The sequence below is a fragment of the Bombina bombina genome, chromosome 1 (assembly GCF_027579735.1).
Source record: "Bombina bombina isolate aBomBom1 chromosome 1, aBomBom1.pri, whole genome shotgun sequence".
Classification (NCBI taxonomy): Eukaryota; Metazoa; Chordata; class Amphibia; order Anura; family Bombinatoridae; genus Bombina; species Bombina bombina.
The window spans coordinates 1,218,209,518-1,218,227,417 of record NC_069499.1 but is presented as its reverse complement, the minus strand read 5'-3'; the positions used below and the strand labels follow the sequence as shown (position 1 = coordinate 1,218,227,417).

Genomic DNA, 17,900 nt, shown 5'->3' with positions numbered 1-17,900 from the left:
TAGACTGACATCAGCCATGTTAGAAATTACAGTTTACCCTACTCCGGTCTTTGTCCGTGCTGGTGGTAAGAGAATGTAATGGAAGTTGCACACTTTTTAGTAGCATGGGGTTTTGTAGGAAACCCTGCCAGAACCCAAACGTTGTCCATATACCCTGTATGGATCTCCTTGTGATATCTCTGCCGACCAAGAGCAGCCAGGGCTTTATCTACATACTTATTTCTCTGAGTCCCAGACACATAGTATTACCCCCTGTCATCCACCTTGTTGGTGTTCAAAAGAGGGAGATTCTGGCAAGCAGGACTGGCCATATTCTTTAGATAGGGTAAAACCGGGACCGGAGTTCTAGCTGGGTCCCTTTTCTGCTTCTTGATGTCGTGAGTCACAATAGGACTGGAGTTGCGCTTGAGAACATTCTCATCCCAGTTGACAGGCAAAGACTTCAATGTGATGTCGCTGCGATGTATGAGAAGTTCTCGATCGGCATCAGATTGTTGTTTATGCGCCTGAGCTCTCATTGGCTTAAGTCGGTTCTTTGGTACGCCGTCTCCATTGGTAGAGAGCTATTAAGATGGTCCTGCTGTGGGTCGTTCTTTTTAGCTGATCGGACGATATGTATAGACCTTGGAGTTAGGAGTAATCTGCACAACCCATGTTTTAGGTTTTCATAGTGGTGATCAAGTAACTGCGTCATCTTGCCTTCCCACCTGTTCAGAGCCTCCATCTTCTGAGAAATTGTTAATCCGTTCAAAAGTATTAGCACTCAGGTTCAGGAAAGATGGTTCCCTCTTGTTAAAGTGACAAAGTCTCAGATGTGGTAGTTGTAAACAACCTTGTAACCCAGAATCTGGGGGGGATATATGCGGTAACCCCAGACACACGGTAGACTGAATGTGGTTCAAATCTCTAGGCGCTAGACAATTGCAGGGCTGCGTGGCTTTCCAAAGAGGTCAGGATTACTGTCGGAAATCAGCTCTGGGATCAGGAGCTTCATTTAGACACGCCCTGCCGCTTCGGAAGTTGGCTCCGCCCCCCAAAGCAGTGTCTTTTAATTTGTTAAGTGCATGGTCTCCCCAACTGGAAGAAAAAGCACTTACCTGCTCCGCTGTCCGGCATGTAGACAGTTACAAGGTATGAGAGGACACAGTTCCTCACAGAGACCTTTGAAAAAGAAAGAACAGAGTAGCCAACTCTGGCTTTCTAAACTAGGGCAACAATTGTTAGGAAAACGCAGTAAGTACCTCTTTACAAGTTCCTAACTGCTTTAAAGCCACCACTACCCGACTGCAAGGAATGACGTGGAATACGGCTATACCCCAAAACTTGCTTGTAGATGAAATCAAAATTTTTCTTCAGACACATTAACTTCACATCCTCCATGCACCAAAGGCAAAGCTAATGACTGGGGGTTGTGGGTAAGGGAGTGATACTTAGCAGTTTAACTGTGGTGCTCTTTGCCTCCTGCTGCTGGCCAGGAGTGATATTCCCAACAGTAATTACTCAAGCCATGGACTTACCATATCTTAGGAAAGAAAAGATGGTGACTCACGCTGAAACAGCCTCCCATGTAGAATGAACAACTTGTATTGTTAGGCAAAATATTTTATACCTGTTTCTCTGATACAAAATTGCTTGACCTAACCTCTTTCCAGAGAGGCTAGGAAACCCTTCTCTTTTTACGACATGTCATAAAGCTCTGAATCCTTGAAATTATAGAACACCATATACCCTCTGTTTTACATATTCAGTGCATACACCTATATAAGCAATTTCCAAGTGACATCATGAGAATTAGTTTGGTATCAAATATGACATGGTTGTCATATTTTCATAATATAGTGTGATAATATGGTTTAAAATCATGTTTCAAGTTGTACTAGTGTCCTCTTATTGACCTTATCTAGCTCTGGGTAGAGGATACTGCTTTTTGTCTCTTGTGCTGACATTTTTACTTGCTTGATGCATCAATAGATACACAATAACATTTGGTCAAGTGGAACTTAGAAAGTATTTAGGACAGGAAGGCCTGGCTTTTCTAAGGGAAAACAAAGAAATACATTTCTTCTGAAAAAAAAATGTTTTTAGCACACCAGCTAAAGAAATTTAACCTCTTAGCATCTAAATCCTGAGGTATTCATGACAGTATGTTCAACGTACTAGACACACTTTAGTGTAGCAAACAGGTACTGCAGAGTGGTATACACTTATACAAAACACACAGAGCATATGTATTTCTACTCTCACTCACCTGGACTAACACATTCCGCAGCTGCTCAAAGTACTTTGGAAAATCGGCCTCCACCGAGAGGTCCTCTATTGCTAAGAATGCAGCCAATGACTGTATGATATCACCAGCCAGATCCATGTCATCTGTCCGAATGGAGAGCTGTGGGAGAATCATGCATTATCTGACTGCATTTCTGTGGCAGACAATTCACAGGCTCACAAAGTGATTTTGCTACCTCTCCACTGGGCTTCATGCTAATGAGCAATGGACCCCCATCACGTAATGATGTGAAGCTAATCTGGAATGGAGCACTTTGTATCTCTGTGTCTTCTGGCAAAAGGAAATTCTGATTCAACCAAAGAACAACCTAATTGGGGGAATTAAATAGTAAGTGTCACATCTATAAAGCTATACACTGTATACATAATAAATAATTACATGTAAAAGTCTTAGATATATCTAAGGGTCCCAGGGGTTACAAAATGATAAAAAACCACCTATATACTTCTGTGCCAAAAGAAGTGAAAAAACATAATTTATGCTTACCTGATAAATTTATTTCTCTTGTAGTGTGTTCAGTCCACGGGTCATCCATTACTTATGGGATATATTCTCCTTCCCAACAGGAAGTTGCAAGAGGATCACCCAAGCAGAGCTGCTATATAGCTCCTCCCCTCACATGTCATATCCAGTCATTCGACCGAAACAAGACGAGAAAGGAGAAACAATAAGGTGCAGTGGTGACTGGAGTTATAATTTTAAAATTTAGAACCTGCCTGAAAAAGACAGGGCGGGCCGTGGACTGAACACACTACAAGAGAAATAAATTTATCAGGTAAGCATAAATTATGTTTTCTCTTGTTAAGTGTGTTCAGTCCACGGGTCATCCATTACTTATGGGATACCAATACCAAAGCTAAGTACACGGATGATGGGAGGGACAAGGCAGGAACATTAAACAGAAGGAAGCACTGCCTGTAGAACCTTTCTCCCAAAACCAGCCTCCGAAGAAGCAAAAGTGTCAAATTTGTAAAATTTGGAAAAAGTATGAAGTGAAGACCAAGTTGCAGCCTTGCAAATCTGTTCAACAGAGGCCTCATTCTTAAAGGCCCAAGTGGAAGCCACAGCTCTGGTGGAATGAGCTGTAATTCTTTCAGGAGGCTGCTGTCCAGCAGTCTCAAAGGCTAAACGTATTATGCTACGAAGCCAAAAAGAGAGAGAGGTAGCAGAAGCCTTTTGACCTCTCCTCTGTCCAGAGTAAATGACAAAAAGAGAAGAAGTTTGTCTAAAATCTTTAGTTGCTTGTAAGTAGAACTTCAGAGCACGGACCACGTCTAGATTATGCAAAAGACGTTCCTTCTTTGATGAAGGATTAGGACATAATGATGGAACAACAATCTCTTGATTGATATTCCTGTTAGAAACAACCTTAGGTAAAAACCCAGGTTTAGTACGCAGAACTACCTTGTCTGAATGAAAGATCAGATAAGGAGAATCACAATGTAAGGCAGATAACTCAGAGACTCTTCGAGCCGAGGAAATAGCCATCAAAAACAAAACTTTCCAAGATAAAAGCTTAATATCAATGGAATGAAGGGGTTCAAACGGAACACCCTGAAGAACTTTAAGAACCAAACTTAAGCTCCACGGAGGAGCAACAGCTTTAAACACAGGCTTAATTCTAGCCAAAGCCTGACAAAAGGCCTGGACGTCTGGATGCTCTGCCAGACGTTTGTGTAAAAGAATAGACAGAGCTGAAATCTGTCCCTTTAGCTAACTAGCGGATAAACCCTTTTCTAAACCCTCTTGTAGAAAAGCTAATATCCTAGGAATCCTAACCTTACTCCATGAGTAACTCTTGGATTCGCACCAATATAAATATTTACGCCATATCTTATGGTAAATTTTTCTTGTCACAGGTTTCTGAGCCTGTATCAATGTATCAATAACCGAATCCGAAAACCCACGCTTTGATAGAATCAAGCGTTCAATTTCCAGGCAGTCAGCCTCAGAGAAATTAGGTTTGGATGGTTGAAAGGACCCTGAATTAGAAGGTCCTGCCTCAGAGGAAGAGACCATGGTGGACAGGACGACATGTCCACTAGGTCTGCATACCAGGTCCTGCGTGGCCACGCAAGCGCTATCAGAATTACCGATGCCCTCTCCTGTTTGATCCTGGCAATCAGCCGAGGTAGCAACGGAAATGGTGGAAACACATAAGCTATGTTGAAAACCCAAGGGGCTGCTAATGCATCTACCAGCACCGCTCCCGGGTCCCTGGACCTGGATCCGTAACAAGGAAGCTTCGCGTTCTGGCGAGATGCCATGAGATCCAGATCCGGTTTGCCCCAACGACGAATCAGTTGAGCAAATACCTCCGGGTGAAGTTCCCACTCTCCCGGATGAAAAGTCTGGCGACTTAGGAAATCCGCCTCCCAGTTCTCTACGCCTGGGATGTGAATCGCTGACAGGTGGCAAGAGTGAGACTCTGCCCAGCGAATTATCTTCGAGACTTCCAACATCGCTAGGGAACTCCTGGTTCCCCCTTGATGATTGATGTAAGCCACAGTCGTGATATTGTCCGACTGAAATCTGATGAACCTCAGCTTTGCTAACTGAGGCCAAGCTAGAAGAGCATTGAATATTGCTCTCAATTCTAGAATGTTTATTGGGAGGAGTTTCTCCTCCTGAGTCCACGATCCCTGAGCCTTCAGGGAATTCTAGACTGCTCCCCAGCCTAGAAGGCTGGCATCCGTTGTTACAATCGTCCAATCTGGCCTGCGAAAGGTCATTCCTTTGGACAGATGAACCGGTGACAACCACCAGAGAAGCGAATCTCTGGTCTCCTGGTCCAGATTTAGCAAAGGGGACAGATCTGAGTAATCCCCGTTCCATTGACTGAGCATGCATAGTTGCAGCGGTCTGAGATGCAGGCGCGCAAATGGCACTATGTCCATTGCCGCGACCATTAAGCCGATTACCTCCATGCACTGAGCTACTGATGGGCTTGGAACGGAATGAAGGACACGGCAAGCATTGAGAATCTTTGATAACCTGGACTCCGTCAGGTAAATCTTCATCTCTACAGAATCTATAAGAGTCCCTAGAAAAGGAACCCTTGTGAGTGGTAACAGAGAACTCTTTTCCACGTTCACTTTCCACCCATGCGACCTCAGAAATGCCAGAACTATCTCTGTATGAGACTTTGCATTCTGAAAACTTGACGCTTGTATCAGAATGTCGTCTAGGTACGGAGCCACCGCTATGCCTCGTGGTCTTAGTACCGCCAGAAGTGAACCCAGAACCTTCGTAAAAATTCTCGGGGCCGTGGCTAACCCGAAGGGAAGAGCCACAAACTGGTAATGCCTGTCTAGAAAGGCAAACCTCAGGTACCGATAATGATCTTTGTGAATCGGTATATGAAGGTAAGCATCCTTTAAGTCCACCGTGGTCATATATTGACCCTCTTGGATCATGGGTAGGATGGTTCGAATGGTTTCCATCTTGAACGATGGTACCCTTAGGAATTTGTTTAAGATCTTTAAGTCCAAGATTGGTCTGAAGGTTCCCTCTTTCTTGGGAACCACAAATAGATTTGAGTAAAATCCTTGTCCCTGTTCCGATCGCGGAACTGAGTGGATCACTCCCATGAATAAGAGGTCTTGTACACATTGTAGAAATGCCTCTCTCTTTACTAGGTTTGTCGATAACCTCGAAAGATGGAACCTCCCTTGTGGAGGAGAGGTTTTGAAATCCAGAAGGTATCCCTGAGATATAATCTTTAACGTCCAGGGATCCTGCACATCCCTTGCCCAAGCCTGGGCAAAGAGAGAAAGTCTGCCCCCCACTAAATCCGTCTCCGGATAGGGGGCCCTGACTTCATGCTGTCTTAGGGGCGGGAGTAGGCTTTCTGGCCTGCTTGCCCTTGTTCCATGACTGGCTGCCTTTCCAACCTTGTCTGTAACGAGCAGTAGTTCCTTCCTGTTTTGGAGCGGAGGAAGTTGATGCTGCTCCTGCCTTGAAGTTACGAAAGGCACGAACATTAGACTGTTTGGACTTTGGTTTTGCCCTGTCCTGAGGAAGGGCGTGGCCCTTACCTCCCGTAATGTCAGCAATAATTTCCTTCAAGCCGGGCCCGAATAAGGTCTGCCCTTTGAAAGGAATGTTAAGTAGCTTAGACTTGGAAGTTACATCCGCTGACCAGGATTTAAGCCAGAGCGCTCTGCGCGCCTGTATGGCGAATCCGGAATTTTTAGCCGTAAGTTTGGTTAGATGTACTACGGCATCTGAAACAAACACATTAGCTTGCTTAAGGGTTCTAACTTTGCTCAAGGCCTCATCCAACGGCTCTGTGCGAATCGCCTCTTCCAGAGACTCAAACCAGAATGCCGCTGCAGCCGTGACAGGCGCAATGCATGCAAGAGGCTGCAATATAAAACCCTGTTGAACAAACATTTTCTTAAGATAACCCTCTAATTTTTTATCCATTGGATCTGAGAAAGCACAGCTATCCTCCACCGGGATAGTGGTACGCTTGGCTAACGTAGAAACTGCTCCCTCCACCTTAGGGACCGTCTGCCATAAGTCTCGTGTGGTGGCGTCTATAGGGAACATTTTTCTAAATATCGGGGGAGGGGAAAAAGGCACACCGGGCCTATCCCACTCCTTACTTATAATTTCTGTAAGTCTTTTTGGTATAGGAAAAACGTCAGTACACACCGGTACCGCATAGTATCTATCCAACCTACACAATTTCTCTGGAATTGCCACCGTGTCACAATCATTCAGAGCCGCTAATACCTCCCCTAGTAACACACGGAGGTTCTCAAGCTTAAATTTAAAATTTGAAATTTCTGAATCCGGTCTCCCCGAATCAGAACCGCCACCGACAGAATGAAGCTCACCGTCCTCATGTTCTGCAAATTGTGACGCAGTATCAGACATGGCTCTCGTGTCATCAGCGCGCTCTGTCCTTAACCCAGAGCTATCGCATTTGCCCCTTAATTCGGGCATATTATATAAAACTTCTTTCATAACATTAGCCATATCATGTAAAGTGATTTGTAAGGGCCTAGATGTACTAGGTGTCTCAACCCTACGCATCTCCCGAGCTGGAGACGCAGGTACTGACACGTGAGGAGAGTTAGGCGGCATAACTTCCCCCTCGTTGTCTGGTGATAGCTTTTTTATCGGTACAGATTGACTTTTATTCAAAGCAATATCAATACAATTGGTACACATTGTTCTATTGGGCTCCACATTGGCTTTTGAACATGATGAACAAACAGTTTCCTCTGAATCAGACATGTTTAAAACAGACTTAGCAATGAAACTAACAAGCTTGGAAATCACTTTCAATAAGTTTACAAGCAATATAAAAAACGCTGCAGCGCTTCAAATATACAGATATAATTAAACAATTCTTAACAAGAAGTGTATTATTAGCAGAGGATTGCACCCATTAGCAAAAGGATGATTAACCCCTCGATACCCAAAACGGATAAAACAGATATCAATTAAGATTTAACGCTTTTAATCACAGTCAGCACACTGTCACAGATCTGCTGTGACTGATTACCTCCCTCACAAATGAAATTTGCAGACCCCTGAGCTCTCTAGAGACGTCCTGGATCAAGGAGGAAGAAGCAGAAAGACTGTGCAATCATTTTAACTGCGCAACAAGGCGCTAAAACAAGGGCCCTCCCACTCCAATCACAACAGTGGGAGCCCTGATATAACGGTTTCCATGCAGAAAAATATGTTAGCCATGTGGAAAAAAATCATGCCCAAAGCGATTTATCACCAAAGTACCTCACAAAAACGAATAACATGCCAGTAAACGTTTTATTAAAAACAACATTTTTCAATGTCATGCAAAGCTATCACTAAGCCTGCTACCAGTCGCTACCACTGCAGAGAAGGCTTAAGTATTATTTCAGTGTTAACAGTATTTTCTCAGTCAAATTCTAGTCCCTAGAATATAACTCGACTGCGCATACATTTATCAGCCTGATACCAGTTGCTACTACTGCATTTAAGGCTGTACTTACATCATACGGTAACAGCAGTATTTTCTTAGTCAATTCCATTCCCAGAAAATAAAGTACTGCACATACCTCATTTGCGGAGGACCCCGCATGCTATTCCCATTTTCTGAAGTTACCCCACTCCTCAGAATGTCGAGAACAGCCAGTGGATCTTAGTTACGCCTACTAAGATCATAGAAAAAAACGCAGGCAGTTTCTTCTTCCAACTACTGCCTGAGATAGAAAAACAGCACACTCCGGTGCCATTTAAAATAACAAACTTTTGATTGAAGAATAGTTAAGTAAAAACTCCAGCTCCTCTCGCGACCTCCTTCTTTGTTGAGGGTTGCAAGAGAATGACTGGATATGACATGTGAGGGGAGGAGCTATATAGCAGCTCTGCTTGGGTGATCCTCTTGCAACTTCCTGTTGGGAAGGAGAATATATCCCATAAGTAATGGATGACCCGTGGACTGAACACACTTAACAAGAGAAAGTAGTAGCAAATAAAAGGGTAATAGGTAGCACAGCTTAAATATCACAGTGTCAAAAATTAAAAACCAAAAATAATCAATAAATGTACATATTTAATAAAAACAAACGCTTATACAAATAAACATAAAAACCTACCAAAACTATAGCCCATTAAAGACAATTATACCCTGCCAGGTAACTTGACATAAACCACTATGTTCCGGCACAAAATACAAAAGTCTTATTGTCCTAATCCAGATCAATAGAGGTGAAGATATCCTAATCCTGTAGCCATAGATAATCAATTCATTGGTTTCAAGATCCACAGACAATCCTCCTCTACTATAATGATTTGATAAGAAAAACATGTGAAAGGAAAATAAAACAAATAGTGCAATACCGTTTTAAATACAGAAATTCTATATAGAGGTACTCACCAGGTAGCCCACTATACCACCGACAAGTTTCGACCGTTAAGGTTCTTCCGGAAGACCGATAACGGTCGAAACTTGTCGGTGGTATAGATATTGGGATATCTTCACTGCTATTGATCTGGAATCTAGAATCTAGGCCCTTATCAGAGAGAAATAAATAGTAGTAACAGTAGAAAGTGTCAAACAATATGATTAATATAAAAGTGTGGCCATCAATGAGTAAAGATCCCTGACCAACACACAGCACTCACCCTCTGTGCACGCTCATTGGTGGTAAAATTTACATAGCTGGATGGCTCAGGTGATGAGGCAGGATTGCTGAGCACATACATGGAGAAGCGAGGCAGCTGTCGTGTCAGTTCAAACACATGAAATTGTACACTAGAGAAAAGAAAAAAAAAATTATGCTTACCTGAAAAATGTATTTATTTCTTGACACGGTGAGTCCACAGATCATCTAATTACTATTAGGAATATCACTCCTGAGCACTAAAGCAAAGCTGTTAAATATCACCTCCCTTCCCTCCAACCCCAGTCATTCGCCCGAAGCAAAAGGAGAGAAAGGAAGCAACATGGTGCAGAGATGCCTGAGGTTTATAACATAACAAAAAGACATGTCTTAAAAAACAGGGCGGGCCGTGGACTCACCGTGTCAAGAAAGAAAGAAATTTATCAGGTAAGCATAAATTTCGTTTACTTTCTAATGACACGGTGAATCCATGGATCATCTAATTACTATTGGGAATCAATAACCAAGCTAAGACAGGGAACCTAAACGGAAGGCACCACTGCTTGAAGAACCTTTCTCCCAAAAGAAGCCTCAGCCGAGGCAAAAGTATCAAATTTATAGAATTTTGAAAAAGTGTGAAGAGAGGACCAAGTTGCAGCCTTGCAAATCTGTTCCACAGAAGATTAATTTTTTAATGCCCAGGAAGAGGAAACAGCCCTCGTAGAATGAGCCGTAACTCTCTCAGGAGGCTGCTGTCCAGCAGTTTCATAGGCCAAGCGAATGATACTCTTCAGCCACAAAGAAAGAGAAGTAGCCATAGCTTTCTGCCCCTTACGTTTCCCAGAGAAAACCACAAACACAGCAGAAGACTGGCGAAAATCCTTAGTAGCCTGCAAATTGAATTTCAATGCTCGCACCACGTCTAGGTTGTGTATCAGACGTTCCTTATGAGAAGAAGGGTTAGGACATAAAGAAGGAACAACAATCTCCTGATTAATGTTCCAATCTGAAACCACTTTAGGAAGAAACCCTAACCTAGTACGCAAAACTATCTTATCCGAATGAAAAATAAGGTAAGGAGACTCATACTGTAATGCCGAGAGCTCTGAAACTCTACGAGCAGATGAAATAGCAACAAAAAACAAAACCTTCCAAGATAACAATTTAATATCTAAGGAATGCATAGGCTCAAACGGAGCCTGCTGAAGAACTTTAAGAACAAGGTTAAGGGAGGAGTAACCGGTTTAAACACAGGCCTGATTCTGACCAAGGCCTGACAGAACGATTGCACGTCTGGTACATACGCCAGACGTTTATGTAACAAAATAGACAAGGCAATTCCCCGCAACCGGAGCACCGTCAACAGGGATCCCAGAACCTTTGAATAAATTCTGGGCGCTGTGGCAAGGCCGAATGGAAGAGCCACGAACTGGAAGTGTTTGTCTAGAAATGCGAGCCTCAGAAACTTGTGATGATCCCTGTGGATGGAAACATGCAGGTACACGTCCTTTAAATCTACCATTGTCATAAATTGACCTTCTTGAACCAAGGGAAGTATGGAACGAATAGTTTCCATCTTGAAGGATGGTACTCTGAGGAATTTGTTTAGACTTTTGAGATCTAAAATTGGTCTGAAAGTTCCTTCTTTTCTTGGAACCACAAACAGATTGGAGTAAAATCCCAGACCCAGTTCCTGCATTGGAACAGGAACTATCACTCCCAGGTCGGAAAGATCCCGAAAACAGTGTAAAAACACCTCTCTTTTTATCTGGTCTGCAGATAATCTTGAGAGCAGAAACCTGCCCCCGGGAGGAAAGGTCTTGAACTCTCGTTTATATCCCTGAGATACAATGTCTACCGCCCAGGGATCCTGAACATCCCAGACCCAAGCCTGAGCAAAAAAGGATAGTCTGCCCCCCACAAGATCCTATCCCGGATCGGGGGCAGACCCTTCATGCTGACTTTGAGTCATTAGTGGGCTTCTTGGATTGCTTTCCCTTGTTCCAAGACTGGTTGGGTCTCCAGGATGGCTTGGACTGTTCCTGCTTGGTAGAGGGAGAGGAAGGCTTACCCTTAAATTTTCGAAAGGAACGAAAATTACTTTGATGTCCCTTCTGTTTATTCTTCTTACCCTGAGGGAGGAAATTACCCTTTCCACCCGTAATGTCCGAAATAATTTCAGCCAATTCAGGCCCAAACAAGGTCTTACCCTTGTAAGGAAATCGCCAAAAGCTTAGACGACACATCCGCAGACCAGGATTTCAACCATAAGGCTCTGCGGGCCAGTACGGCAAACCCAGAAATTTTTGCTCCCAGCTTGATAACCTGTAGGTAAGCATCCGTAATAAAAGAATTGGCCAACTTAAGGGCCTTGATCCTATCCTGGATCTCTTCAAGGGGAGTGTCTGTCTGAATAGAATCAGACAACGCATCAAACCAGTATGCCGCCGTACTAGTGACGGTAGCAATACACACCACAGATTGCCATTGTAAACCCTGGTGTACATAAATCTTTTTAAGCAACCCCTCCAACTTCTTATCCATAGGATCTTTAAAGGAACAGCTATCCTCTATGGGAATAGTGGTTCTCTTAGCGAAGGTGGAAATTGCCCCTTCCACCTTGGGGACCGTCTGCCAAGACTCCTTGATTGAGTCAGCAATAGGAAACATCTTCTTAAAAATAGGGGATGGAGAAAAACAAAATTTATGCTTACCTGATAAATTCATTTCTCCTGTAGTGTGGTCAGTCCACGGGTCATCATTACTTCTGGGATATTATCTCCTCCCCTACAGGAAGTGCAAGAGGATTCACCCAGCAGAGCTGCTATATAGCTCCTCCCCCCTACGTCACCTCCAGTCATTCGACCAAAGGACCAACGAGAAAGGAGAAGCCCAAGGGTGTAGTGGTGACTGGAGTATAATCCAAAACATTTTTTTAAGCCTGCCATAAAAAACAGGGCGGGCCGTGGACTGACCACACTACAGGAGAAATGAATTTATCAGGTAAGCATAAATTTTGTTTTCTCCTGTTAAGTGTGGTCAGTCCACGGGTCATCATTACTTCTGGGATACCAATACCAAAGCAAAAGTACACGGATGACGGGAGGGACAGGCAGGCTCTTTATACGGAGGGAACCACTGCCTGAAGAACCTTTCTCCCAAAAACAGCCTCCGAAGAAGCAAAAGTGTCAAATTTGTAAAATTTGGAAAAAGTATGAAGAGAAGACCAAGTTGCAGCCTTGCAAATCTGTTCAACAGAAGCCTCATTCTTAAAGGCCCAAGTGGAAGCCACAGCTCTAGTAGAATGAGCTGTAATTCTTTCAGGAGGCTGCTGTCCAGCAGTCTCATAGGCTAATCGTATTATGCTACGAAGCCAAAAAGAGAGAGAAGTAGCCGAAGCTTTTTGACCTCTCCTCTGACCAGAATAAACAACAAACAGGGAAGACGTTTGACGAAAATCCTTAGTTGCCTGTAGATAAAATTTCAGGGCACGGAATACATCTAGATTGTGTAGCAGACGTTCCTTCTTCGAAGAAGGATTAGGACACAAAGATGGAACAACAATCTCTTGATTGATATTCCTGTTAGTGACCACCTTAGGTAGGAACCCAGGTTTAGTACGCAGAACTACCTTGTCTGAATGAAAAATCAGATAAGGAGAATCACAATGTAAGGCAGATAACTCAGAGACTCTTCGAGCCGAGGAAATAGCCATTAAAAACAGAACTTTCCAAGATAACAACTTGATATCAATGGAATGAAGGGGTTCAAACGGAACACCCTGTAAAACATTAAGAACTAAGTTCAAACTCCATGGCGGAGCAACAGTTTTAAACACAGGCTTGATCCTAGCTAAAGCCTGACAAAAAGCTTGAACGTCCGGAACTTCTGACAGACGTTTGTGTAAAAGAATGGACAGAGCTGAAATCTGTCCCTTTAAAGAACTAGCGGATAACCCTTTTTCTAAACCTTCTTGTAGAAAAGACAATATCCTTGGAATCCTAACCTTACTCCATGAGTAACTCTTGGATTCGCACCAATATAAGTATTTACGCCATATTTTATGGTAAATCCTTCTGGTAACAGGCTTCCTAGCCTGTATTAAGTTATCAATAACTGGCTCAGAAAACCCACGTTTTGATAAAATCAAGCGTTCAATTTCCAAGCAGTCAGCTTCAGAGAAGTTAGCTTTTGATGTTTGAATGGACCCTGGATCAGAAGGTCCTGTTTCAGAGGTAGAGACCAAGGTGGACAGGATGACATGTCCACTAGATCTGCATACCAAGTCCTGCGTGGCCATGCAGGTGCTATTAGAATCACTGATGCTCTCTCCTGTTTGATTCTGGCAATCAATCGAGGAAGCATCGGGAAGGGTGGAAACACATAAGCCATCCCGAAGGTCCAAAGTGCTGTCAAAGCATCTATCAGAACCGCTCCCGGATCCCTGGATCTGGACCCGTAGCGAGGAAGCTTGGCGTTCTGACGAGACGCCATGAGATCTATCTCTGGTTTGCCCCAACGTCGAAGTATCTGGGCAAAGACCTCCGGATGAAGTTCCCACTCCCCCGGATGAAAAGTCTGACGACTTAAGAAATCCGCCTCCCAGTTCTTTACTCCCGGGATGTGGATTGCAGACAGGTGGCAAGAGTGAGACTCTGCTCAGCGAATTATCTTTGATACTTCCATCATTGCTAGGGAGCTTCTTGTCCCTCCCTGATGGTGATGTAAGCTACAGTCGTGATGTTGTCCGACTGAAACCTGATGAACCCCCGAGTTGTTAACTGGGGCCAAGCCAGAAGGGCATTGAGAACTGCTCTCAATTCCAGAATGTTTATTGGAAGGAGACTCTCCTCCTGATTCCATAGTCCCTGAGCCTTCAGAGAATTCCAGACAGCGCCCCAACCTAGTAGGCTGGCGTCTGTTGTTACAATTGTCCAGTCTGGCCTGCTGAATGGCATCCCCCTGGACAGGTGTGGCCGATAAAGCCACCATAGAAGAGAATTTCTGGTCTCTTGATTCAGATTCAGAGTGGGGGACAAATCTGAGTAATCCCCATTCCACTGACTTAGCATGCACAATTGCAGCGGTCTGAGATGTAGGCGTGCAAAAGGTACTATGTCCATTGCCGCTACCATTAAGCCGATCACCTCCATGCATTGAGCTACTGACGGGTGTTGAATGGAATGAAGGACACGGCATGCATTTTGAAGCTTTGTTAACCTGTCTTCTGTCAGGTAAATCTTCATTTCTACAGAATCTATCAGAGTCCCCAAGAAGGGAACTCTTGTGAGTGGAAAGAGAGAACTCTTCTTTTCGTTCACCTTCCATCCATGCGACCTTAGAAATGCCAGTACTAACTCTGTATGAGACTTGGCAGTTTGAAAGCTTGACGCTTGTATCAGAATGTCGTCTAGGTACGGAGCTACCGAAATTCCTCGCGGTCTTAGTACCGCCAGAAGAGTACCCAGAACCTTTGTGAATATTCTTGGAGCCGTAGCCAATCCGAATGGAAGAGCTACAAACTGGTAATGCCTGTCTAGAAAGGCAAACCTTAGATACCGGTAATGATTTCTGTGAATCGCTATGTGAAGGTAAGCATCCTTTAAATCCACTGTGGTCATGTACTGACCCTCTTGGATCATGGGCAAAATTGTTCGAATAGTTTCCATCTTGAACGATGGAACTCTTAGGAATTTGTTTAGGATCTTTAAATCCAAGATTGGCCTGAAAGTTCCCTCTTTTTTGGGAACTACAAACAGATTTGAGTAAAACCCTTTTCCTTGTTCCGACCGCGGAACTGGATGGATCACTCCCATTAATAAAAGATCTTGTACGCAGCGTAGGAACGCTTCTTTCTTTATTTGGTTTGTTGACAACCTTGACAGATGAAATCTCCCTCTTGGGGGAGAGGATTTGAAGTCCAGAAGGTATCCCTGAGATATGATCTCTAACGCCCAGGGATCCTGAACATCTCTTGCCCAAGCCTGGGCGAAGAGAGAAAGTCTGCCCCCTACTAGATCCGGTCCCGGATCGGGGGCCCTCGATTCATGCTGTCTTAGGGGCAGCAGCAGGTTTCCTGGCCTGCTTGCCCTTGTTCCAGGACTGGTTAGGTTTCCAGCCTTGTCTGTAGCGAGCAACAGCTCCTTCCTGTTTTGGTGCAGAGGAAGTTGATGCTGTTCCTGCTTTGAAATTACGAAAGGAACGAAAATTAGACTGTCTAGCCCTAGGTTTGTCTTTGTCCTGAGGCAGGGCATGGCCTTTACCTCCTGTAATGTCAGCGATAATCTCTTTCAACCCGGGCCCGAATAAGGTCTGCCCTTTGAAAGGTATATTAAGCAATTTAGATTTAGAAGTAACATCAGCTGACCAGGATTTTAGCCACAGTGCTCTGCGTGCCTGAATGGCAAATCCGGAATTCTTAGCCGTAAGTTTAGTTAAATGTACTACGGCATCTGAAATAAATGAGTTAGCTAACTTAAGGGCTTTAAGTTTGTGTGTAATCTCATCTAGTGTAGATGATTCAAGTGTCTCTTCCAGAGACTCAAACCAAAATGCTGCTGCAGCCGTGACAGGCGCAATACATGCAAGAGGTTGCAATATAAAACCTTGTTGAACAAACATTTTCTTAAGGTAACCCTCTAATTTTTTATCCATTGGATCTGAAAAAGCACAGCTATCCTCCACCGGGATAGTGGTACGCTTAGCTAAAGTAGAAACTGCTCCCTCCACCTTAGGGACCGTTTGCCATAAGTCCCGTGTGGTGGCGTCTATTGGAAACATTTTTCTAAATATCGGAGGAGGTGAGAACGGCACACCGGGCCTATCCCACTCCTTAGTAACAATTTCAGTAAGTCTCTTAGGTATAGGAAAAACATCAGTACTCGCCGGTACCGCAAAATATTTATCCAACCTACACATTTTCTCTGGTATTGCAACTGTGTTACAATCATTCAGAGCCGCTAACACCTCCCCTAGTAATACACGGAGGTTTTCCAGCTTAAATTTAAAATTTGAAATATCTGAATCCAGTCTGTTTGGATCAGAACCGTCACCCACAGAATGAAGTTCTCCGTCCTCATGTTCTGCCACCTGTGACGCAGTGTCTGACATGGCCCTAATATTATCAGCGCACTCTGTTCTCACCCCAGAGTGATCACGCTTGCCTCTAAGTTCTGGTAATTTAGCCAAAACTTCAGTCATAACAGTAGCCATATCCTGTAATGTGATTTGAAATGGCCGCCCAGATGTACTCGGCGCTACAATATCACGCACCTCCCGAGCGGGAGATGCAGGTACTGACACATGAGGCGAGTTAGTCGGCATAACTCTCCCCTCGTTGTTAGGTGAAATATGTTCAGTTTGTACAGATTGACTTTTATTTAAAGTAACATCAATACAATTAGTACATACATTTCTATTGGGCTCCACTTTGGCATTAGCACATATAGCACATGTATCTTCCTCTGAATCAGACATGTTTAACACACTAGCAATAAACTAGCAACTTGGAAATGCTTTTCAAGTAATTTACAATAACATGAAAACGAACTGTGCCTATAAGAAGCACAGAAAAATTTATGACAGTTGAAAATAAATAAGTTATAGCATCAAATCTTTGTAAGAAATATACAATTTTAGCAAAGGATTGTTCCCATTAGCAAAGGATAACTAACCCTGACAGCAGAAAAAATACACAAATAAACGTTTAACACAGTCAACTACAATCTTCACAGCTCTGCTGTGAATGATTACCTCCCTCAAAACAAGCTTTGGAGATCCCTGAGTTCTGTAGAGATGAACCGGATCATGCAGGAAGAAAATGAACCTCTGACTGAGTTTTTTGATGCGTAGTGAAAGCGCCAAAAATGGCCCCTCCCCCTCACACATAACAGTGAGGGAGATCAGTAAACTGCTTTAATTTAAACAAAACTATTGCCAAGTGGAAAAAATAGTGCCCAAAACATTTTTTCACCCAGTACCTCAGAGAAATAAACGATTTTACATGCCAGCAAAAAAACGTTTAACCTCAATAAATTAATTGTTATTTAAAACCTATTGCAAGTCCCTGCAAATTAGGTTAAAACTATGCATACAGTATAAATCCAGTGAAGTACCATTCCCCAGAATACTGAAGTGTAAAATATACATACATGACAGCCTGATACCAGCTACATCTACTGCATTTAAGGCTGAGTTTACATTATAACGGTATGGCAGGATTTTCTCATCAATTCCATGTCAGAAAATAATAAACTGCTACATACCTCTTTGCAGATTAATCTGCCCACTGTCCCCTGATCTGAAGTTTACCTCTCCTCAGATGGCCGAGAAACAGCAATATGATCTTAACTACTCCGGCTAAAATCATAGAAAAAACTCAGGTAGATTCTTCTTCAAATTCTACCAGAGAATGAATAACACACTCCGGTGCTATTATAAAATAACAAACTCTTGATTGAAGGTAATAAAACTAATTAAAATCACCACAGTCCTCTCACACATCCTATCTA

The 17,900-nt window shown here is 43.3% G+C and overlaps 1 protein-coding gene across 1 annotated transcript in view; it reads right to left on the bottom strand.

Moving 5' to 3' along the window:
- BBS2 (Bardet-Biedl syndrome 2) overlaps positions 1–17,900 on the bottom strand; it is a 134,455-nt gene that overhangs the window by 37,959 nt on the left and 78,596 nt on the right. The window contains exons 13-15 of the mRNA XM_053700300.1: positions 9,413–9,542; positions 2,463–2,594; positions 2,249–2,386 (exon numbers count right to left, since the gene is read on the bottom strand). Of these exons, the coding sequence (XP_053556275.1) occupies positions 2,249–2,386; positions 2,463–2,594; positions 9,413–9,542 (400 nt within the window). The remainder of the gene's footprint in view (positions 1–2,248; positions 2,387–2,462; positions 2,595–9,412; positions 9,543–17,900) is intronic.